At 44.4% G+C, this 23,232-nt stretch overlaps 1 protein-coding gene and 1 long non-coding RNA gene across 5 annotated transcripts in view; one reads left to right on the forward strand and one right to left on the reverse strand.

Annotated features, from left to right (window-relative positions):
* Positions 1-19,793, forward strand: part of OS9 (OS9 endoplasmic reticulum lectin) — a 30,402-nt gene extending 10,609 nt beyond the window's left edge. The window contains exons 6-15 of one of the 4 annotated variants that reach the window (XM_042947003.1): positions 14,582-14,792; positions 14,910-15,014; positions 15,229-15,329; positions 15,508-15,559; positions 16,252-16,340; positions 16,567-16,845; positions 17,127-17,316; positions 18,247-18,411; positions 18,577-18,689; positions 18,994-19,793. In XM_042947003.1, coding sequence (XP_042802937.1) covers positions 14,582-14,792; positions 14,910-15,014; positions 15,229-15,329; positions 15,508-15,559; positions 16,252-16,340; positions 16,567-16,845; positions 17,127-17,316; positions 18,247-18,411; positions 18,577-18,689; positions 18,994-19,119 — 1,431 coding nt within the window. In that variant the 3' untranslated portion in view covers positions 19,120-19,793. The remainder of the gene's footprint in view (positions 1-14,581; positions 14,793-14,909; positions 15,015-15,228; positions 15,330-15,507; positions 15,560-16,251; positions 16,341-16,566; positions 16,846-17,126; positions 17,317-18,246; positions 18,412-18,576; positions 18,690-18,993) is intronic. The other 3 variants (XM_042947004.1, XM_042947005.1, XM_042947006.1) reach the window with 3 other exon arrangements.
* Positions 15,899-17,161, reverse strand: LOC122224749. The gene is made up of 2 exons (XR_006204913.1): positions 17,079-17,161; positions 15,899-16,888 (listed from the first exon to the last, which is right to left on the reverse strand). It is a non-coding gene; the product is annotated as an uncharacterized LOC122224749 (long non-coding RNA).
* Positions 19,794-23,232: the final 3,439 nt, after the last annotated feature.

Raw genomic sequence — 23,232 nt, forward strand, 5'->3', positions numbered from 1 at the left:
TCATATGTTAGACTTTAATTCCATAAACAATTTAATGTGTCGTGTGTAAGCTTAGAACCTAAATATAGCTATTTTTCATCTGGATAACTGGCTGTCCCAGCATCATTTATTGAGCAGGCCATATTTTCTCCCTGATTTATAGTGCCACATCAGGCATTTATCAAGTTGCCATACATATGTGCATTTTCTTCTTGGCTTCTTTTTTGTTTCAATAGTCTGTCTATTCCTGTGCCAACTCCACATTGTTTTACATACTATAGCTTTTTAGTAAGTCTTGGTATCTGATAATATGCATTTTTCTTTGTTCTTCAAAACTGTCTGAGCTATTATTGGACAAGTTCTGTGAAAAAAGTCTTTTGGGGATTTTAATGGGGAATTACATTGAATTTTATATTAATTTGGAGAGAATTGATATTTTATGATACTGACTTTTCATTCACAATGAACATAATATTTACTTCTATTTACTTACTGCCTTGTACCAAACTAAGATTTTAATTTTCTCTTTGAAAGCTCTTATAGATCTCATTTGAGGTTAGTCCTAGATACCTTGTAGCTTTTTATTTGTGACTTGTTCGTGTGGGCAAATGTTTCAAGCCTACAGGTACCTTATAGTTTTTGATGCTATTGTAAATGGCATCCTTTAAAAGTTACATTATAATAGCTTGCAGGTTCTCATGGATTTTCTATGTGAATAATAATGTCATCTGCAAATAGACACACTCTGATTTCTTCCTTTCTAATCCTTATATATGCCATTTTTCTTATACCTGCAGTGCAATTCAAGGGGTGAGGTAGGCATCTTTGGCTTGATTTTAAAGAGAGTACTACTGAGGTTACACTATTAACATCGTGTTTTCCTGCAGGGTCTTTGTAGACACCTTTTACCCGATGAATGAAGATCTATTTTATTCCTAGTTTGTGTAATATTTTCATCATAGGTAGGTGTGAATTTTAACCCATGTTTTTTATATATCTATTGAGATGGTCATATGGTTTTTCATCTTTATTTGAATTCAACTAATTCATTTTCTAAGTTTTTTTTACCCTTGCATTTCTGGAATAATCCATGGTCATAAAGTTTCCTTTTTGCCTTTTTTTTTTTTTTGAAGATTTTATTTTATTATTATTTTTTAAGTAGGCTTTGTGCCCAGTGCAAAGCACAGTGTGGGACTTGAACTCATGATCCTGGGATCGAGACCTGAGCTGAGATCAAGAATCAGATGCTCTACCTACTGAGCCAGCCAGGCACCCCTTGAAATATTCTTAATACAGTGATGTATTTAGCTTCCTAATATTTTAATTGATTTTATAGCTATTTTCATAAGTGAGTTGGTCTATAATTTTCTTGTATTTTTTTTTAAGTTTTTAAATGCTAATTTATTTTTGAGAGAGAGAGACAGACAGAGAGCGGGCAGGGGAGGGCAGAGAGAGAAGACGACACAGAATCCAAAGCAAGTTCCAGGCTCTGAGCTGTCAGCACAGATCCCGACGTGGGGCTCGAACTCACGAACCACAAGATCATGACCTGAGCTGAAGTCAGTCACTTAACTGACTGAGCCACCCAGGTGCCCCGAGATTTTTTTTTTTTTTAAGTTAACTCTACCTTCAAGGTGGGGCTCGAACTCACCACTCCAAAAGACACATGCTCTACTGACAGCCAGCCAGGCTCCCTGACTGAGAGATTTTTTTTTTTTTTTAATGCACATACAAACATTTATCTTTGAGCCCTTGCCAAATACATATATAAATAATTTCCTTTTCCTTCCTCCCTTCCTCCCTCCTTTCCTTCCTTTGTTTTTTTTCTATTTGTTTACCTATCTTTTTACTGAGGTATTTTTGACATATAACATTATATTAGTTTCAGGTGCACAATATGTTTCAATATTTGTATATATTGTGAAATGATCACCACAATGAGTCTAGTTAACCTCTGTCAACGTATAGTTAAAATTGTTTTCCCTTGTGATGAGAACTTGTAGAATCTACACTCTTGGCAACTTCCAAATATGTAATATATTATTAACTATAATCACCATGCTGTAGATCCTCATTACTTAATTATTTTATAACTGCAAGTTTGTATTTTTTGGCCCCCTTCCCCCATTTTGCCTATCCCCCTCTTGTTCTTTTTTTTATAGTTGCTATCATTCTTTTAAATTAAAAACAATTTTTTTTAATGTTTATTTATTTTTGAGACAGAGACAAAGCGTGAGCAGGGGAGGGCCAGAGAGAGAGGGAGACACAGAACCAAAGCAGGCTCCGGGCTCTGAGCTGTCAGCACAGAGCCCGACGCGGGGCTTGAACTCATGAACCATGAGATCATGACCTGAGCCAAAGTCAGATGCTTAACTGACTGAGCCACCCAGGCACCCTGCTATTATTCTTTTATACACTGTACTATCATTTGGCTAAATAATACCTTGTTGATGGACATTTAGGTTGTTTTAACTCTTATTAACACAAAAGTACTGCAGTGAATAATGTAGGTTATTCACAGAGAATATGTAGGTTAAATTCCTAGAAGTGGATTGGTGGAATTCTTATATGTACTGCCTAGTTACCCTGCTTAAGTAAATTACTCTCCCTCCAGCAATGTATGAGAATGCCTGTTCCCCTGCAGCCATGCCAACCCAATGTATTTTTAAACTTTCAGATTTGGGCCAATCATCAGACAGGCCTCAGATAAACAGTGATTTCTTAGTATGGTTTTAAGTTGCATTTATCTTGGGAAAAGGTATGTAATCTTAATCATATTTAAGAGGCATTTCTCTCTTTCAGCCTTTACTCTTTTCTTTCAACCATCCAAATTCTTTGCTTATTTCCCTAATCAGTTGTTGATCTTTTTCTTCTAAACTGATAAGAACTCTTTGTATAAGAGAGAGATTATCCCTTTGTCCATAATAGGAACCGTGGGATGCTTCACGGACTCTCCTTTCCTACTCACACATGGGTAAAGCTGTCCATTTAACTCCATGTGGGTTGCATCCCTCAAGTTTTGATATGCAGCATTTCCATTGTCATTGTTATTTGTGCTCTGCTTGAAAACTTATTTTAGATTTACGCTTATTATATTTCTAAACAAATGTCTTTTATTTTTGTTTTTATTTTTTTAAGTTTATTTATTTAGAGAGCGAGTGGGGGAGGGGCAGCGCGCGCGAGAGAGAGAGAGAGAGAGAGAGAGAGAGAGAAAATCCCAAGCAGGCTCCGCGCTGTCAGCTCAACGCAGAGCCCGAGATGTGTGGTTCAATCCCAAACCGTGAGATCATGACCTGAACCATAATCAAGAGTCAGTTGCTCTGGGCGCCTGGGTGGCTCAGTCGATTGAGCGTGGGATTTCAGCTCAGGTCACGATCCTACCGGTTCGTGAGTTCGAGCCCCCGCATCTGGATCTGTGCTGACAGCTCAGAGCCTGGAGCCTGCTTCCGATTCTGTATCTCCCTCTCTGTCCCTCTCCCCCTCACACTCTGTCTCTTTCTCTCAAAAAATAAATAAACGTTGAGAAAAAAAAAAAAAAAAAAAAAAAGTCAGTTGCTCAACATACCGAGCCATGCAGGTGCCCCTATTTTTGTTTTTATATATGGCTATTGATTTCTAATTTTAGGCCATCGTGTCAGCGATTTGTTGTATCAAGACTTTCTCTGTGGCGAACTTTAAAAAATGGTGTGGGTGCGCTTGATAGCATGTGTTTTCTCGATTTAGTTCAAGACTCTAACTGTATTGGTCAAGTTACCTACTAATGTTTTTTGGCCAGGTGGCCAGTTATTATTGAAAGGGGTGCATTAAAATTTTCTCTGTAATGGTGGATTTGGCAATTTGTTAATTTTCCCTTCATCTATTTTGAGGCTGTGTCAGAGAAATGTAAATTTAGAGTTGTGATATCTTCATGGTAAATTATTCCTCTTATATTCTCTTGTACCTTAATGTTGTGGCCCTTTTTTTTCTAATCACATAAAAAAATATTGTGAAATATGCCACAATACATAAAATGGTATAAAACACCCATGTATTGTGTAAGGAATAATATAATAAAGGAAATACCTATCTAATCGCCTTGGGTTATGGAAGGATACAGATAGTACCTTAAAAACGCCTCCGTGCCCCCACACGGTGCATCCCTCTCTCTCCCTTCACCACAGAGCTAACAGCCATCCTAACCTGATAAGGAGAATTCCTTTGTTTTTCTCTAGGTTTTGCCATCTGTGCAGGCACCTCATTTAATTTAGGCTTTTTTTTTTTTTCTGAACTTTATACAAATGGTGTCATATTGTATGAAAGCATGCAGAGTGCATACAAGGAAATCTGGGATCTGTTTCTTTTGCCTAGTACTGCGTGTGTGAGATTCATCTCTGTCCATGGCGGTACCTCTAGGGCACTTCCATGCCTGTCTAGTATTCCTTTGTATATTTCATTATCCCCTGTTCATCCACCTTACTTTTCGTGGACATTTGGGTTGTTTCCAGTTTTCTGCTATTCCCAGAAACTGCTGCTATATGCAAAATTCTTTTAAGTACCTCCTGATACAATGTACGAGAATTTCTTGATGGAGAAATTTGCCTGGGTGTACAATTGCTGGGTCGTAGGATATGGTAGTAAGCTCCTGTTCTACCTTATTTGGCACTGCAGAATATTTTCCAAAGTTTTTGTTCCCATTCATATCCTTATTGCAAAAATATTCCCAACATTCCATATCCTGGCCAATATATGTTACCAGACTTTCAAATTTTTATTGACTTACTGGATGTATGACGGTATCTCATTATGAATTTAATTTGCATTTCACTGATTCCTAAGAACTGATCATTTTTTCCAAGTATTTATTTACTAATATGAAACTGATTTAAACTAATATACTTAATTGATATCCTAATATTAAGCCAAACTTTCATTTGAAATTAAACCATTTATTGATTTTCTAATGTTAAACCAATTTTGCATTCCTGAAATGAATGACTTTGGTCATATGTATTATTCTTGACTATCCTTTTTAGGTCTTGCTGGATTCAGTTTGCTGGTTTTTAAAGGACTTATATATATCTCTCTTGAGAAATATTGACCTGTAGTTTTTCCTTCTAGTACTGTCATTATCATGGTTTGGTAACAAGGTTATGCTCCCCTCAAAAAATGAGTTCAAAATGTTCTCACTTTTTCTATACACTGAAGAATGTTTAAGATTACAATTTTTTACTCCTTGAGTGTTTGCAAGAATTCACCTGTAAAATCATGTTTGTCTATGTTTTTGTTGTGGGAAGAGTTTCAACTTGATTTTCTTTGGTAGTTTTTGGAATATTCAAAGTTTTCTATTGCTAGTTGGGTCAGTTTTAGTAAGTTGTATTTTTTAGGAATTTGTCTGTTTCATCTGATTTTTCAGATTTATTGTCATGAAGTTGTTCACGATACCCTTCTATTATTTTTTAATCTCTGTAGCATCTGTGAATAGGTTTTTCTGTTCGTTCCTGAGGGGATTTTGGCCTCTTTTGTTATTGGTCAGTCTCACCAGGGTTTGGTCAGTTGTAATCCTCTTTTCAGAGAACCAACTATTTTGGCTCTTTTGAATTTCTGTATTGTATTTGTTTTCTATTTTATTAATTTCACTCTTTATTTTCCTTCCTTATGCTTTTTTAAAAATTTTTAATTTTTAAAATTTTTATTTATTTATGAGTGCGTGAGCATGAGCGGGGGAGGGGCAGTGAGCGAGGGAGACACAGAATCCCAAGCAGGCTCCACGCTGTCAGTGCAGAGCCCAGCGTGGGGCTCAAACTGACAAACCATGAGATCATGACCTGAGCTGAAATCAAGAGTTGGATGCTTAACTGACTGAGCCACTCAGGCACCCCTCTTTTGTTTTTTAATGTTTATTTTCAGGAGAGAGAGAGAGGGAGAGAATTAGTGGGGGAAGGGCAGAGTGGGAGAGGGGCAGAGAGAGAGGGGAACAGAGGATTCAAAGCAGGCAGAGAGCCTGGGGAGGGGCTCAAACTCATGAACCGTGAGATCATGACCTGTGCTGAAGTCGGAAGCTTAACTGACTGAGCCATCCAGGCGCCCCCTTCCTTCTGCTTTCTTGAGTTTATTTTACCGTTCTATTTTCAACTTCTTGAAATGAATGCTTAATTCCTTCATTTTCAGCTCTTCCTTTTTTTTTTTTTTAATAAATGTTTCTTATAAATTTCCCTCCAAGTACTGCTTTAGGTATTTCTCACAACAACTTTTTGTGGCCATTATAAATTTCTTCATCTAAATTTCAAATGGATCATGCTTTCTCATGATTCACAACCCAGAAGATATAGAAAGGTGCACAATGAAAATTCTCGCTCCCCAACTGCTCTCCCACCTGCTCAGTTCCCCTTGTGGCTTCCCACCCGTACAGGTCACCTTGTTCTGAGTGCTTCATGTGTGTTTCCAGCCTTTCTCCGGGGTTCACAAGCGGTTAGGACTAGAGAAGCTTATTGCTTTTTCTCTCTTTTTTACACACAATATTTAGTATATTAAACACACATCCTACACCTTGTTTTTCTATATCTTGACAATAATTCTTAAAGATCTTTCAATGGCCATCCATCTAGAGCTTTATTCTTTGTTTTTACATCTGCGCAATATTCCATTGTATGAATGTTGCATCATTTTGTCATCATAAATGGACTGAGTAAAGAGTTTCCCTCCATATTTTTTGTGACTACAAAAGCTTATTACGTTATATGTAGTTCATGTGTAAACATATCTTAAAAGTATAATTGCTGGGTACAGGTTATATATATTTAAGATTCTCTTTGCAAAACTTTTGTTGCGGAAGGCTAAAAACACAGAACATCAGAGATAATTGTACAATGACCCCCTGGGATCATCTAGTTTCAACAAATATGGCCAGTCTCACTTCATCTATTTTCCTGCCCACCTCCCTCTACTAGTACCTCTGTTCCCAAACTACTTGGAAATAAATTGTAGATATCATTTCACCAATAAATATTTCTGTAGGTGTCCCTAAAAGGTTAAACTCTTTGAAAAACATAACTCCATACCCTATCACACTAAAGAATTACCAGTAATTCCTTATTATTATGAAATATTCAGTATCTTCAAGTTTCTCTGGTTATCTTCTATATCTCATAATTACATAGATTATTTGATGGTTGTACTATGTGAGTCCTTTAAGTTTGTTGAGACTTGTTGAATGTTCCAGCGTATGTCTGTTTCTATGAATGTTTCTTTGTGCCTGAAAACGTGTACCTATTATTAGCTACAGTGTTTTCTGTATGTCTGTCTTTCAGTTCATGATTGTTAACCATGCTGTTCAAATCTTTTGTATCCTTACTGATTTGTCTTCTGATGTAATTATGCACTTGTAGACTGATCTGTTATTCCTTGCTCTGCTTTCAGTGTATTCATTATTATTCTATCACTTGTTGCATTATGTACCTTGGGGGTATGTATTAATTTATTCAACAAATGTTTATTGAGGGCTTCTACATGCCAGACACTGGAGTAGTTGTTACAGGTATTTCAGTGAGCAAAACAGATAAAAATTCCTGCTTTAGTTGGGAGAGACAGATAATAAGAAAGATAAAGAACTACATACAGTTTTTTTTTTTTTTTTAACTTTAGAGAGAGAGCATGAGTGGGAAAGAGTGTCAGAGGGAGAGAGAGAATCTTAAGCAGGCTCCACACTCAACACAGAGCCCAGGGTGAGGTTCGATCCTATGACCCCATGACCTGAGCGGAAATCAAAAGTCGGATGCTCAACCAACTGAGCCACCCAGGCGCCCCAAGAATGACATACAATTTAAATTATCTTCTTCATAAATTGAGCTTTTTTAAAATATGAAACATAATTTATTGTCAAATTGGTTTCCATACAACACCCAGTGTTCATCCCAAGAGGTGCCCTCCTCAATGCCCATCACCCATGTTCCCCACCCCCCACTCCCCATCAACCCTCAGTTTGTTCTCAGTATTTAAGAGTCTCTTATGGTTTGCCTCCCTCCCTTTCTGTATCTTTTTCTCCCCTTCCCCTCGCCCATGGTCTTCTGTTAAGTTTCTCAAGATCCACATATGAGTGAAAACATATGGTATATCTGTCCTTCTCTGACTGACTTATTTCACTTAGCATAATACCCTCCAGTTCCATCCACATTGCTGCAAATGGCCAGATTTCATTCTTTCTCATTGCCATGTAGTACTCCATTGTGTATATAAACCACAATTTCTTTATCCATTCATCAGTTGATGGACATTTAGGCTCTTTCCATAATTTGGCTATTGTTGAAAGTGCTGCTCTAAACATTGGGGTACAAGTGCCCCTATGCATCAGCACTCCTGTATCCCTTGGGCAAATTCCTAGCAGTGCTATCGCTGGGTCATAGGGTAGATCTATTTTTAATAAATTGAACTTTTAACATGATGAATTGACCTTTTTGGTCTTAAATTGTTTTACTTAACATCTTTTATGTGGTAATGTAACTGGAACAACTTTCATTGAGTTGTTTACTATATATATTCTTAAGTTGCTCCACACCTTGTGCAATGTGGGGCTGGAACTCATGATGCTGAGATCAAGAGTTGGACGCTTAACCGACCTGAGCCAGCCAGACTCCCCTGTATTTTTTTCATCCTTTTACTTTTATCCTTTCTATATTCTTATGTTTTAAATTTGTTTTATAAACAACATATAATTAGTTGTGTTTTTAGGAATTTTAACCATTTATTTCATGTACGTATATATATTTGGATTTATGTCTAACATTTAATTTTCTGCTTTATTTCGTTCCATCTGTTCTGCTTCTTTTTCTCTCCTTTCTTTTGCTTCATTTTGTCTTTTTAAAAATTTTTTAAAAATATTTGTTTATTTTTGATAGAGACAGAGTGCGAGTGGGGGAGGGGCAGAGAGAGGGCGACACAGAATCCCAAGCAGGCTCCAGACTCCGGGCTGTCAGCACAGAGCCCAACCCGAGGCTCAAACTCGCAAACCATGAAATCATAACCTGAGCCGAAGTCAGGCGCTTAACCAACTGAACCACCCTGGCGCCCCTGTTTCATTTTGTCTGAAACATGCCGCCTTTTCTTTCATCTGAAGTTACGTACTTACTTTCTTTTATTTTTTTCAGTAACGGTTTATCGAGATCGAATTCACATCCCATGCAGTTGAGTGTGCAGTTCGGTGGTTTGTAGCGTACTCACGGAGGTGTGCCACCAGCACCACCGTTCCTTTTAGAACCTCTTCACCACCCTAAAATAAAGCCCCTATTCTTTGGCAGTTACTCTCCACTCCAGCGTTTCCTCAACCGCACCCTCCACTCTAGACAACGTCTCATCTCTCTGTCTCTACAGATTTGCCTGTTCTAGACATTTCCTGTGACTGGGATCCTCTAACGTGTGACCTTTGTGTCTGGCTTCTTTCACTCACCGTGTTTTCTAGGACCATCCGTGTGTAGCATGTACCAGTACTTCCTTACATTTTATTCCCAAGTACTGTTGCACACGCTGTTCATCCATTCATCGCTTGATGGACGTTTGGGTTATTTTCACCTTTTAGCTATTACGAACAATGCTGCGTTTAACCTTTGGGATCAAGATTTTGTGTGGACGTAGGTTTCATTTCTCTTGGTATATACCAAGGAAGGAGTAGAATTGCTGGGTCATATGGTAATTCTCTGTTTAACTTTTGAAGGAACTGCCAGACTTTTCTCAAAGCAGTAGAACCATCGTATAGTCCCACTAGTAGTATTTGAGGGTTTCTCCACATCCTCATCGACATTTGTTTTTGTCTTTTAAACTATAGCCTTCCTAGTGAGTCTGAAGTGGCATTTCATTGTGGTTTTGATTTGCATTTCCCTGATGGCTAATGACGTGGCACATCTTTTCAAGTGCTTTATTGGCGATTTGTGTATCTTCTTTGGAGAAATGTCTATTCAGATACTTTGCCTATTTTTTAATTGCATTATTTGTCTTTTAATTATTGAGTTACAAGATTTCTTTATATATCCAGGATACAAATCTATTGTCAAGGGGCTCCTGGGTGGCTCAGTCGGCTAAGCATCCAACTTTGGCTCAGGTCATGATCTCATGGTTCCTGAGCTCAAGTCCCTCTTTGGGCTCTGCGCTGACAGTGCGGAGCCTGTGTGGGATTCTCTCTCTCTCCCTCTCTCTCTGTCCCTCGTGGGTTTCTCTGTCTCCTTCTCTCTGCTCCTCACTTACTTGTGCCCTCTCTCTCTCCCAAAACAGACAAACAAAAACCACAAATCCTTTATCAGATACATGATTTGAAAATGTTTTCTCCCATTCTCAGGTTGTCATTTCACATTCTTGACGGTGTCCTTTGTAGCACAAAAGCTTTTAATTTTGATGAATTCCAGTTTATCTGTTTTTTGTTACTTGTGCCTTTGATGTCATATCAAATAAACCATTAGCTCATCTAAGGCCATGAAGACTTATAACTGTATTTTCTCCTAAAACTTTCATAGTTTTACATTTAGGTATTTGATCCATTTTGAGTTATCATTTTTTGTATATAGTATGAGATAGGGCTTCAACTTCATTTCCAGTTGACCCAGCACCATTCGTTGAAAAGATGATTCCCATCAATGAATTACCTTGGTAACCTTTCAAAAAATCAATGATGATAAAAGTGAAGGTTAATTTCTGGACTCTAAATTAAAAAAAAAAATTTTTTTTTAATGTCTATTTATTTTTGAGAGAGAGAGAGAGAGAGGGAGAGAGACAGTGTTTCAGTGGGGAAAGGGCAGAGAGAGAGGGAGACACAGAATCCGAAGCAGGCTCCAGGCTCTGAGCTGTCAGCACAAAGCCCGATGTGGGGCTCGAAGTCACAAACTGGGAGATTATGACCTGAGCTGAAGTTGGGTGCTTAACTGACTAAGCCACCAGGCGCCCCTGGACTCTAAATTCTATCTCACTGCGCTATGTATCTATCTTTGTGTCAGTATCACACTGTCATCATTGTAGTTTTGTAGTACGTTTTAAAATCAGTGTGAGTTCTCCAACTTTGTTCTTTTTCAAGATTATTTTGGCTATTTGGAGTCCCTTGAATTTTCATATGAATTTTAGGATCAGTTAATTTCTGCAAAGAAGCCAGCTGGAATTTTGATGGGGACTGCATTGAATGTGAAGATCAATTTGGGGAGGATTGCCATCTTAATGTTAACATTCAATATTAAGTTTTTTAATCTATGAGCTTGTATATCTTTCCATTTTATTTCAGTCTTTAACTTTTAACTTCTTTAAGAAATGTGTTATAGCTGGGGTGCTTGGGTGACTCAGTCAGTTAAGGTTCTGACTCTTGATTTTGGCTCAGGTCATGATCTCACAGAGCCACACCGGGCTCCATGCTGACAGTGCAGAGCCTGCTTGGGATTCTCTCTCTCTCTCTCTCTCTCTCTCTCTCTCTCTCTCTCTCCCAACTCTCTGCCGCTTCCCTGCTTGTGTTTGCATGCACTCACTCTCCCTCTCTCTCAAAATAGATAAACTTAACAAAATACTCACATTAAAAAAATGTTTTAGTTTTCAGAGTACAAGTTTTGCACTTCTTTTGCTACATTTCTTTCTTTATTTCTTTTTTAAATAATTTTTTAATGAAATTTTTAAATGTTTTTATTTATTTTTGAGAGAGAGAGAGACACAGAGTGCAAGCGGGGGAGGGGCAGAGAGAGAGGGAGACATGGAATCCGAAGCAGGCTGCAGGCTCCAAGCTGTCAGTGCAGAGCCCGACATGGGGCTCGAACTCATGAACTGTGAGATCATGACCTGAGCCAAAGTCAGACGCTTAACCAACTGAGCCACCCAGGTGCCCCATTTATTTCTTTCTTTAAAAGTTTTTTTATTTTTGAGAGAGAGAGAGAGTGGGGTAGGGGCAGAGAGAGAGAATCCCAAGCAGCCTGCACGCTCTCAGCTCAGTCTCACGAACCCCATGATATCATGACCTTAGCCAAAATCAAGAATTGGACGCTTGGGGCACCTGCGTGGCTCATTTGGTTAAGCATCCGACTCTTGATTTCAGTTCAGGTCATGGTCTCACGGTTGGTGGGATCAAGCCGCACGTGGGGCTCTGCGCTGACAGTGTGGAACCTGCCTGGGATTGAGAGTCAGATACTTAACCGATGGAGCCACCCAGGTGCCCTGCTGCTACATATATTCCTAATTATTGTTTTGACGCTATTGCAAATGGGATTATTTTCTTTTTGTTACTTTATTCATTTTTGAATTGTTCATTGCAGTATATAGAAATACAGTTGATTCCTATATCCTGCAACCTTATGGAGCTTGTAAGTTAGTTCTAGTAGTTTAGTAGATTCTTTAGGATTTTCTGTCTCTAAGACCATCTGTAAATAGAGATAGTCTTACGTTTTTCTTTCCAACATAGATGCCTTTTATTTCATTTTCTTGCCTTATTTCCCTGGTCAAAACTTCCAACCCAGTGTTGATTGAAAGTGGCACAAGCAAACAACCTTGTCTTATTCCTGGTCTTAGGGAGAATCCGTTCAGCTTTTTACCATTAAGTGTAATGTTAGGTGTGAATTTTTAATAGATGCCTTTTATCAGGTTGATGATATTCTTTTCTATTTCAAGTTTGTTGAATGTTTTAATCATGAAGAGGAGTCACATTTTGGTCAAATGCTTTTTCTGTATCCATTGAGATGATCGTGTGCTTTTTGTCCCTTATTCTGTTAGTGGGATATATTAATTACATTAATTGATTTTTGTGTGTGTTAGCCCAACCTTGCACTCCTGGGATAAATCCACTTGGTCTGGTGTATAACCCTTTTTTTAAAAGTTTTTTTTTTTTTTTAATGTTTATTTATTTCTGAGACAGAGAGAGACAGAGCATGGGTGGGGGAGGGGCAGAGAGAGAGGAAGACACAGAATCAGAAGCAGGCTCCAGACTTTGAGCTGTCAGCACAGAGCCTGACACGAGGCTCGAACTCACAAACCGTGAGATCATGACCTGAGCCAAAGTCGGTCGCTCAACCGACTGAGCCACCCAGGCGCCCCTATAACCCTTTTTATATGTTGCTAAATTTGGCTAACTAGTATTTTGTTGAGGACTTGGGGTCTATATTCATAAGAGATATTAGCTTATAGTTTCCTTTCCTTGTGATATATTTGTCTAGATTTGGTATCAGGGTAATAACACTGGCTTTGTAGTATGCATTGAGGAATATTCCCTCCTTTTCTTTTCTTTTTTTTTTTTTTTTCCTGGAAAATTTTGAACAAGATTGGTATTTATTGTTTTTTAAATATTTGGTAGAACTCACCAGTAGACCCATCTGGCCCAGGCTTTTCTATGTGAGTAGTTTCTAGATTACTAATTCAGTCTCTTTACTTGTTATAAGTCTATTCATAATGTCTATTCCTTCTTGAGCCAGTTTTGGCAGTGGTGACTTTCTAGAAATTTGTCCATTTCATCTAAGTTATCTGATTTGCCGCCATGTAGGTGTTCATAGTATTTCTTTATAATTCTTTTTTATTTCTGTAAGGTTAATAGTAACGTCCCCTCTTTCATTCCTGATGATACTAATTTGAGTCTTCTCTTCTTTTCTTGGTAAGTCTAGAGGAAGTTTTGTCCCTTATTGATCTTTTCAAAACAGCTTTTAGTTTCATTGATTTTTCCTTATTGTTTTTCTATTCTCTATTTCACTTACTTTTGTTCTAATCTGTATTAACTTGCCTCTGCTTGCTTTGGGTTTAGTTTGCTTTTTTTTTTTTTTGTGCCATTCACAGTGGAGAGAAATGTAAACAACCCTAAGGATGCAGTGGTAAATCACAAGGGCGTAAAATAAACTGTAGTAAACATTGTACACTGTAGCAATTTTGTAGCCACCTCCTGTTGCTATTGTGATGAGCTCAAGTGTTGTATCTGCTTAAAAGTCCATGATGTGAATCTTCTCTAGTCTCTGCGGAATCTTCTCTCCTCTCTGCGTGAGCAATTTGTCTCCGATAAATTGCATATCACAGTAAAAAGTGATCTCTTGTGGCTCTCACTATTAGTGGTTAAATTTTTGGGGAGTCAGAAGTCATATGCAGATTTTTGACTGCATGAAGGTCAGTGTCCCTAACCCCTGCATTGTTCAAGGGTCAAATGTGTGTGTATATATACACATATACACACACACACATACACATATATGCCGATATATATATATATATATATATATATATATATATATATATACACACACACTGCATATATACAATTGCATAGATAGATAGATAGGTAGATATAGATATATATACTGTATTTATACAAAGGAAGAACGTGAAACAAAAATTGTCTGGTTACCTACAGTGAAGCTGCCTGAATTCGGTTCCTATTTTTGACCACTTACTAGTGGTCAACCTGACCAAGTCCCTTATCTGCATCAAACCTAAGTTTCTCGAGCCACAAAGTTGAGATACTAATCCCTCCCTCACTAGGTTGGTGTGATAATTCAACGAACTAATGTATGTAAAATGTCATATCCCAATGTATGCACAGTACCAGACACACAGTAAATGCTTAACAAAAGGCAGCTGCTCTGAGAACTAAAGCTAATTATTAGTGGTAATTATTATTTGTTTACCCTCTCTGTCCTGGCAGTTCCTCTGTGACGAGGGTGCTGGTATTTCTGGGGACTACATTGATCGAGTGGATGAGCCCCTGTCCTGCTCTTATGTGCTGACCATTCGGACTCCTCGGCTCTGCCCCCACCCTCTCCTCCGGCCCCCACCCAGTGCTGCTCCCCAGGCCATCCTGTGTCACCCTGCTCTGCAGCCTGAGGAGTACATGGCCTACATTCAGAGGCAAGCTGGTGAGTAATTAGAAGAGCAGGGAGAGGAAGGAGAGACATGGGGACGGATAAGCAGAAGATATGGTATTGAGAGCCCAGAGGCATGTGGCCTTGTCCTGCCTACACACTGTTTTTCAGCAGACTCAAAGCAGTATGGAGACAAAGTCATAGAGGAACTGCACGACCTAGAACCACAAATGTGGAGCGAGGCAAAGCCAGGAGCAGTGCCCCCAAGGAGAGCAGGTAGGACCTTGGAGCCCCTGTTCCATGAAACTTCTCTCCATTTCTTCCCTTTCCCCAGTCTTACGATCCTATACTGACTGTTGGGGGTCAGGGGCGGGGGAAGTACTATGGGCCCTGATTCCTTAGTAATAGCAGAGGGGAGTGTACCCCATTCTACTTGCTCCCTTCCGTTTCTCCCCTCCTTTCAGATTCCTCCCTGTTCTCTGTATCCCAGGTGCACGTCCAACCAAGGATGACGGTAAGGAATCAGATTTCTGGAAGATGCTTCGTGAGCCAGAGGACCAGGCTGCTGGTGGGGAGGAGGCTCAGGCTGAGGTGAGAGCCAGCTTCCCAACCATTTCTCCAATAAGGCTGACCCTGGGTGAGCTGAGGTCATTATGAGATGACGTACCCCTTTCTAGGGAGGCCAGGCTATACCCAGAACCACTGCCTTCAGCATGTGGTAGGCATAAACAAGCGTGTGTACTTGACTCTACCCTTCTCTCCACATCAGGAGCAGGAACCAAATCTTGAGGCAGCAGACCCAGCTCCGGGCCCTCCTCATGGTGAGCGAGCCCTCCGTGTGTCCTTGACTGCTTGAATGTATTTGGGGGTGGGCATGGGGTGGAACTAACCACTGGGGGATAGGGGGGAGGCTGGGCTGCCAGGCCAGCAGTGAATTCATTTTTACAGGAGGTGATACTATTTCCCGGCAACAATTCTATTCTAGGGAGATAACAGAACACAGTGGTTCCACCACTTGCTGACTTTGTAATCCTGGGTGGTTTCACTTAACCCCAGTTTCCTCGTCTATTACCAGTGGGTAATAACCCCTACCTTATAGGGTTGAGGTGAGGTTAAATGAGAACGAGTCTGTAGCTCACGGCAGAATGCCTGGAACAGAGTGGACAATAAATGGTTTGTATTTGTGGAAAGGGGAGAACAGTATCTGGGGAAGTGGAGCCTGTGGCCCCAGAGTCTCTTCTGTGGTCCTAAAAACTGGAGTGATTGCCAGCAGGGCCTCGGCCGTGCATGTGTGACTTTGCTTGTTAGTATCCTTCTCTCCCCACTGTGGGACCACTGTAGGTCAGTGCTCTCGGGGTGGGGGGGTGGTGGCTATGTCGCCCCTCATCTCACTACAGGCAAGTAGTCCCGGAGGCAGGGACCATGTCCTTCCTTGGTCCCCTCCTCTCCTCGCCTTAGGAAATCAAAATAGAATTTAGGACACAACTGGTCCATTCCTGCCCTTTCATCTCAGATTTTCAGAACAACGTGCAGGTCAAAGTCATCCGGAGTCCTGCGGACTTGATTCGATTGATAGAGGAGCTGAAAGGTGGAACAAAAAAGGTATAGGCCCGGCTCAAGGGAGGGGGAGAGCCTGCCCCCCTGCTGGGAGCACTTAGGGAACCGCCTCTGACCTGGGCCTGAAGGCAGCCCAGCGGGTTGTGGACTCCCTTTGTTTCCTCCCCCTGAGTGCCCCCTACCACACTCCAGCCACCGTGGGTCTGCCGCCCGTGCGTCTCTGCGGAAACCCCAACCGTCCACCTCTTTCTCCTGATTCCCGTCCACCCAGGGGAAGCCAAATGGAGGCCAAGAGCAGCCTGCAGATGATGCCACAGACGTCCCTCAAAAGGAAGCAGAGGTGAAGGCGAAGAGTGACGCAGATCATCAGAACGAGGTAGAAGAAGAGGAGGAGGAGGAGGAGGATGAAGATGAAGATGAAGATGAACAGCAGTTACTGGGAGAGTTTGAGAAGGAACTGGAAGGGATACTGCTCCCGTCAGACCGAGACAGGCTCCGCTCAGAGGTGAAGGCTGGCATGGAGCGGGAACTGGAGAACATCATCCGGGAGGTGAGCACAGTTCTCACCTTGACGCTTCCGCAGCTGGCTGCTCCTGTGGGGAGGGACAGGCCGAGGGGCTGCAGGGGAGCAAAGGTCAGCATCCACACAGCGCAGGGCCTGGGACGGGGCACCCTCAGCTGGCAGTTGTTTACTTAATAAAAGGAGGGGGACAATAGGAAAGGGGGAGCAGAGAGAGGCATGAGACTTAGCTATTACTCTTCAGTAGAGCACGGGCCACTGACCTTCACTCCCCAGACCCTTGACTCTCCACTCCTGCTTGGGCATTCCAGACAGAGAAGGAGCTGGACCCAGACGGGTTGAAGAAGGAATCCGAGCGTGATCGGGCAATGCTGGCCCTGACATCCACTCTCAACAAACTCATCAAAAGGCTGGAGGAAAAACAGAGTCCAGAGCTGGTGAAGAAGCACAGGAAAAGGAGGGTTGTCCCCAAAAAGCCTCCCCCGTCCCCCCAACCAGCAGGTAAGAGCTGTCAGACAGGGAGGGGCAGTCAAGCCCATTGTCTTTGTCCCTCGGCCCAGGCCCACGCACCCTGGAGGGCATCCTGCTCTTTCCCTTCTGAGAGTGCTTACTCTCTTCCCTCTTTCTGGAACGCTGTTCTCACTGCCTCCATCCCTTTGCCTGGCCACCTTCTATTCATCCTCTTGGGAAGCAGCCTTAAGAGCATGTCTGTCTTGTTTTCTGGTTTGCTCCTGTGCACCCACTGCCTGGCACTTTCCTGGCACATGGTGGGTGGTCTGTAGATATTCATGGAATGACTGTGAATGAGCCTGTGTGCTGAAGTCCACACACCTGTGAAGGATGCAGCCTGTCAACAGTTAGGACTTTGCACCTCGAGAGGCCCCAGCTGGTTGGGTGTGGATAGGGCAAGCCCAGCTATTCGTAAGCCAATTGCCTGGACAGACTTGAAGTTGTTCCGTCTTCCTGTACCCCCTTATGTCCATTCCACAGGGTCCTGTGAGATCAGACATTCCAAACAGAAGGTTCTGTTTTCAACCTTCCATCCCACTATCTCTATAAACACTGGAATGTCTTTCGAGTACCAGCATGTGGAGTACCAAACCACAGTTTCTGAACCTGCTTCTTAAAACAAAACTTCTTTGTTGGCCCAGGTGGCTTGATTTTTGCTTCAGGAAACACAGCCATTTTTCCTGTAGGGGATAGGCAGAATTATTGGTTCGGGAGGGAAGAGGGAGGCTGTAGCCGGGGGAGGGAGCTTTATAGGCTTGGGGTGGGGGGGGCTCTAATTTATTCTGAGCCCTGGTTCATGTATGCGTTTGAGGTGGAAAACTGCCGAAACCCGTTGGTGGCTTAGGGAGAGGTGACCACCACAGCCCCTAACCTGGAGTCACGGCTCTGCTTTGTGTCTCCCTGTGTGTCTCCCCCTCTAAGAGGAGGATCCTGAGCACAGAGTCCGGGTCCGGGTCACCAAGCTCCGACACGGAGGCCCCAATCAGGATCTGACTGTCCTCGAGATGAAACGGGAAAACCCACAGCTGAAACAAATCGAGGGGCTGGTGAAAGAGCTGCTGGAGAGGGAGGGGCTCACGGCGGAAGGTGGGCCCTGGGGCTGGCTGGCCCAAGAGCTGTTGGCAGGGCCTGCTGCCCGAGGTGGAGGGGCTGGGTCCGGTGGAAACCTGTCTGGGCGCCTGGGGGGCAGAGGCCCTGCACCGAGGCTCCCACCCTTCCTCGCCTCTCACTGCCCACGTGGCTCCTTTCCAGGGAAAATTGAAATCAAAATCGTGCGACCCGGCGCGGAAGGGACAGAGGAGGACGCACGCTGGCTGACTGACGAGGACACAAGAAACCTCAAGGAGATTTTCTTCAATATCTTGGTGAGAGGCCGCCGGCCCCCAGCCCCAGATCTCCAAGCCTTGGCCCTGCTCTAGCGCGCCGTGGAGCTGAGAGCGCGGCTCCGGCCACGCTAGCTAGCCCCAGCCTCGCCGCCACCTTCTGTCCTTCTGTGATTCGAGGCTGGCGGTTCTGGCGGCCGGGAGGGTTTGTCCTCGGCCGGAGCCGCTCGCGCGAGCGCCGGGTCCCTGCCTTCCCCCGAGCCGCCCGTGTCCGTGGATCGTCCGGAGCCGAGGGCGCCCTTGGCTCCCCAGCAGCGACCTCACTCAAGGCACACCCTCCCCGCAGGTGCAGGGAGCAGAGGAGGCGCAGAAAGAGCGGCAACGGCAGAAGGAGCTGGAGAGCAATTACCGCCGCGTGTGGGGCTCTCGCGGCGGGGAGGGCACGGGGGACCTGGACGAGTTTGATTTCTGAGACCACCGCTGCCGTCGGCTGGCCAGGGAATCCCGGGCCTGCCTAGACTGGCCCTGCCTTCTCCCCCACCAGCCACCCGGGCCCTGAAGGCTAAGCGGCAGAGCTGAGCCTCGGACCCTGGCATCCAGCCGATCCTGCCCCCCGGCGGGGGGGGGGGTGGGGGGGTGGGGCGTGGCAGGAGCACACGGCTGCTGCTCAGACCTGCCCAAGACCAACTGGGCCTGCCGGGTTTGCTCTCCCAGGCTCCTCCCCACAACCCCTTCCTTTCTCCAGCCCGCCCTGGTACCAGCCCGCCCTGGTACCAGCCCCTTAACTTGTTGGTTCCTTTCCCCTCCCTACCTGGAGAGTTGGTGAGATCTCTTGCGTGGAGGAGGGCAGGGAGAGCAAGAAGAGTGGGGCAGTTCAGCAGGCCCCCCACCCCCTGCCCGAACTGCTCCTCAGGGTCACCCCCTTCCCTTGGATTGGCTTGGGATTTCCCACTCCTCTCCCTTCCCACACTGTTCCCTACAATCCATACTTCTGAGTTGAGGTGCTTCCCCCTCTGTCTCTGAGGAAATGGGAGAGAGTTGCCCACCACCTCTGACACAATCCCACTGAAAAGGGTGGGGTACAGAACCACCCACCATGTTCTTGAACAATCAGGTTTCCAAATAAAGAACTGGACCATCCGTCAATCTTTTTTCTTCTTCTTCTTCTTCTCAGGGGGAGGTGGGGTGGGAGCTCTAGTAGGCATGAGGCTGACTGTTCTCAGGGTGGAGTGCACTCTCTCTGAAACCATTCTGTGCTCCGTACCCCCTAGGTGGCCTCAGTGGGCACTGGGGCACGCGGGAAGAGGCCAGGACAGAGAAACAAAGCCCACTGGCCTGCCAATGACTGCAACACTTTTCCTCACCCATTTCTGTTCCTTCTCTTCTCCCCCTGTATACCCCAAAGCCAAGTGCACACCGCGGAGTTCCCCCACCAGGGGAATCCTCCTGCTGAACTCTCTCCCAGCAGCGTGCGGCAGCTTGTGTTTGCCACCCACACCCCGTGCCCACCTGGCCGTATCGCTTCATTTCTCCCAGTAAAGACTCTACCCTTCACCACGCCCAAAGAGGGCATTGCTGCCCACACATGCCAGCTTCCTACTATGCCAAGGGCAGGTGGGTCTGGGTAGGTCTCTCCATCTCTTCCTTGTTGCCAAGTACAGATGTTGGGCCCCTCACTGCCCCCCCCCCCCTTCTTTACATCTCTGAGATATATAGTCTTTCTGCCAAAGACTGCACTCACAAGGTAAGATAGAGGGCACTGAACTCCCAGGTCTCCAGAAGTGCAAACTAAGAGATTCGATTGTTGAAGGAAGTTGTCTGAGACCAACCCTCTTCTTTCTGAATGTGGACTGGTGCTTATTTTGCATGTTATGCTTAAATCGTTTTATATGGAAATGGAAGGGCACCTGGGTGGCTCAGTTGGTTAAGCATCCCACTTCAGCTCAGGTACGATCTCTTGTGAGTTTGAGCCCTGCAGCAGGCTCTGTGTTGACAGCTCAGAGCCTGGAGCCTGCTATGGATTTTGTGTCTCCCTCTCTCTCTCTGCCCCTCCCCTGCTCACATGCTGTCTCTCCCTGTCTCTGAAAAATAAACATTAAAAAAAAAAAAAAAACTTTAAAAAAGAAATGTAAGCAAGTGGACTTGTGAAATCCTGCTTCCCCAGATCCATTTGTATCTGTTATGGGGAGGAATGCTTTACTGTGCAAGACCTGAGACCCTGCCTCAAGTGCATCTGTAATCAGAATTCTGGGTTCCAATCCTCACTCCTTTATTTACTGTCAGTGGGGCTGTTGAACCAGCTACTTTAGTTTTTGTTTATTTGTTTGTTTTGGTTACTTAACTTTTCAAGTGCTGCTTCCTCCCGGGTAAGTTCTGGATGATTGCACTGGCCTCCGATGATGGTTTTGAGTATTGAATGAAATCTAGTGTGTGTGTCATGCTCTTAGCACAGCACTGGCCCACAGGAAGTGCTCAATAACTTCAACCAGCTCCTGAGTTCTGAAGAGACTAGATGGTTCTTGGAGGCAAGAGCCTTAGAAGGAATCCCAACAGCTGATCTGAAGCTCCATTGGAAATCTTTCAGAATAGGGGAGCAGGCAGAGACTGGGGCAGGAAAGTTCTCTTTGATTTGATAGGGATGGACTCAACATCATCAGAAAGCTGAGTTCTGGAAACATCGCTAGATTCAATCATCTTGTACCTTCAACAGTAAATTCATTTTTGCTTTCCTTTGGCTTTTGGTGAAACTCCCATGGAGAAAGTCGGCCTGCCCCAGCTGTGCTAAGGCAACCAAAAGGAGGCGAGTGGGATGTGTGGCAGATAGCAACCAGGAGGGGATGGGGAGGGACAGCAGGAATCCAGGCAAGGATACCCAAGGTGAGCCGGGAAGGTGGCATGGATGTAAAAGGGCAGCAGCTCCCCTTCAACCCCTACCACCCCGGGGAGTCTCCTTCTAGAATCCTATTCTGCACAGCCTGGAGGGCTTGACGTTTTTGTCATTCCATCCACTACACCCTTTACTTTTCCCACAAGGCCAAAGACACAGCCCATGATAAAAAGAATTCAGTGGATTACTTAGTGTTGGGATTTGCTGCGGGGAGTTGCCGACACCTTGACCACCTTCCGCCACCGGCTGGAAATGAACTTCCCACCGCCCGTGGTTCCCTGTGGTGATTTCATGCTCTCCAGGGTCCTTACTTCCTCCTCATTCATAGTCTCTCACACTGAGCTTCTGAGGAAGGGAGTGAGTTTTTGCCACTAAGAAGTAAAGTGGAAATGGAGCGCGGGAGTCCAGGGTCTCTGAGCCAAAAGACAGACGGGCCAGGCGTTCCTGTTTGAGTCTCTTTTGCTACTTTCCCCTCTTCCTTTCGTTTTGCCTTCCCAAACTATGCCCCTGCATCTGCACCTGTCACTGCCCCTGCGATCCTGCATTCACCTTTCCTGTGTCAGGCTGCTGTGCTGGGTGATCGCTCGGCCTAGAATCCTGGAGAATCAGTGCCTCCACGTGAAAGGGACCTGGACCTGCCGCTGCAGCCACACCTTGTTAGCTTCATGGCACACCTGTAGCTGTACGTCGTCGTCATGGGACTGAGGGGAAGGGGCCTCTACCAGAAGAGGCGGGGCCACTGACTGAATGACAACGTGCGGTGGCTGTGCCCAACCTGCGCTGGCTGCCGGCCCAACACCACTCCACCTAGTCCTTCTATCAGGGCAAATGCTTTCTGCTGCGTGTGACAAACAGGACTGGCTACACGCTGAACCAGAAGAACTGCAGCTGTTGGGGCAGCACTGGCCTCAGTCTGCTGGGGCCTCAGTGGCCCTGTAGATGACATGGAGGTGGGCAGATGTCCACAGCAGCTGGGCATGGAGTCTGCAGACACCCGGGGCCTTTGGCTGGGAGACAGACTTTCTACCTCTGTCCCCAGGTCCTTACTATAATGAGCTCTACCTCTGGTATCAGGTACCTAGGGTGGTCCTCTCCGGACAGTGCTGGAGTCCTTACCAGGTCCTTCTCAACAGATATTGTTCAGGTTATAAATAAACAGATGCCACCAAGGTAACCCGCTCAAGGCCACCCAGCCTTGAAGTGGAGGGCCTGGTTTCAAATTCAGATCTGACTCCAAGGTTCCTGCTCTCAACCAAAGCTACCCCTTCTGCTCGCCTCTCCAAGCAGCCTCTCCCCTGTCCTCAGAGTCCCCTAAGTTCCACACGGCAGCTTCTTCCCAGAAACAGGGTCATCTTGGGAGTCATTGACTTTTCTGCTCCCTGGATCCCCACTGTGGCTCTGCCCTGCCTGTTTCCTTCCACCACATGATGAAGTATCTGACCTGCCACCTCGTGCCTGGATGTTGCCCTGTCACCAGCCCTGGCAGAGGCACCCTCCGCTGGGCCACTCCTGCCTCCAGTTCCCCAACCTTGACCAAGACCGTTCCCTGACCCGCCTCTTAGAGAACAAACCAGCAGCTCAACCCCTAGACAAAATCACTTCCTCTTTAATTGCTGTTGAAGAAGATTCACACCACCTGCCTCAGAGGAGATGGGGGCCTTTCCCCCTGCCCCCATCCCTCTCCCCTCCCCAAAATTA

The sequence above is a fragment of the Panthera leo genome, chromosome B4 (assembly GCF_018350215.1).
Source record: "Panthera leo isolate Ple1 chromosome B4, P.leo_Ple1_pat1.1, whole genome shotgun sequence".
Classification (NCBI taxonomy): Eukaryota; Metazoa; Chordata; class Mammalia; order Carnivora; family Felidae; genus Panthera; species Panthera leo.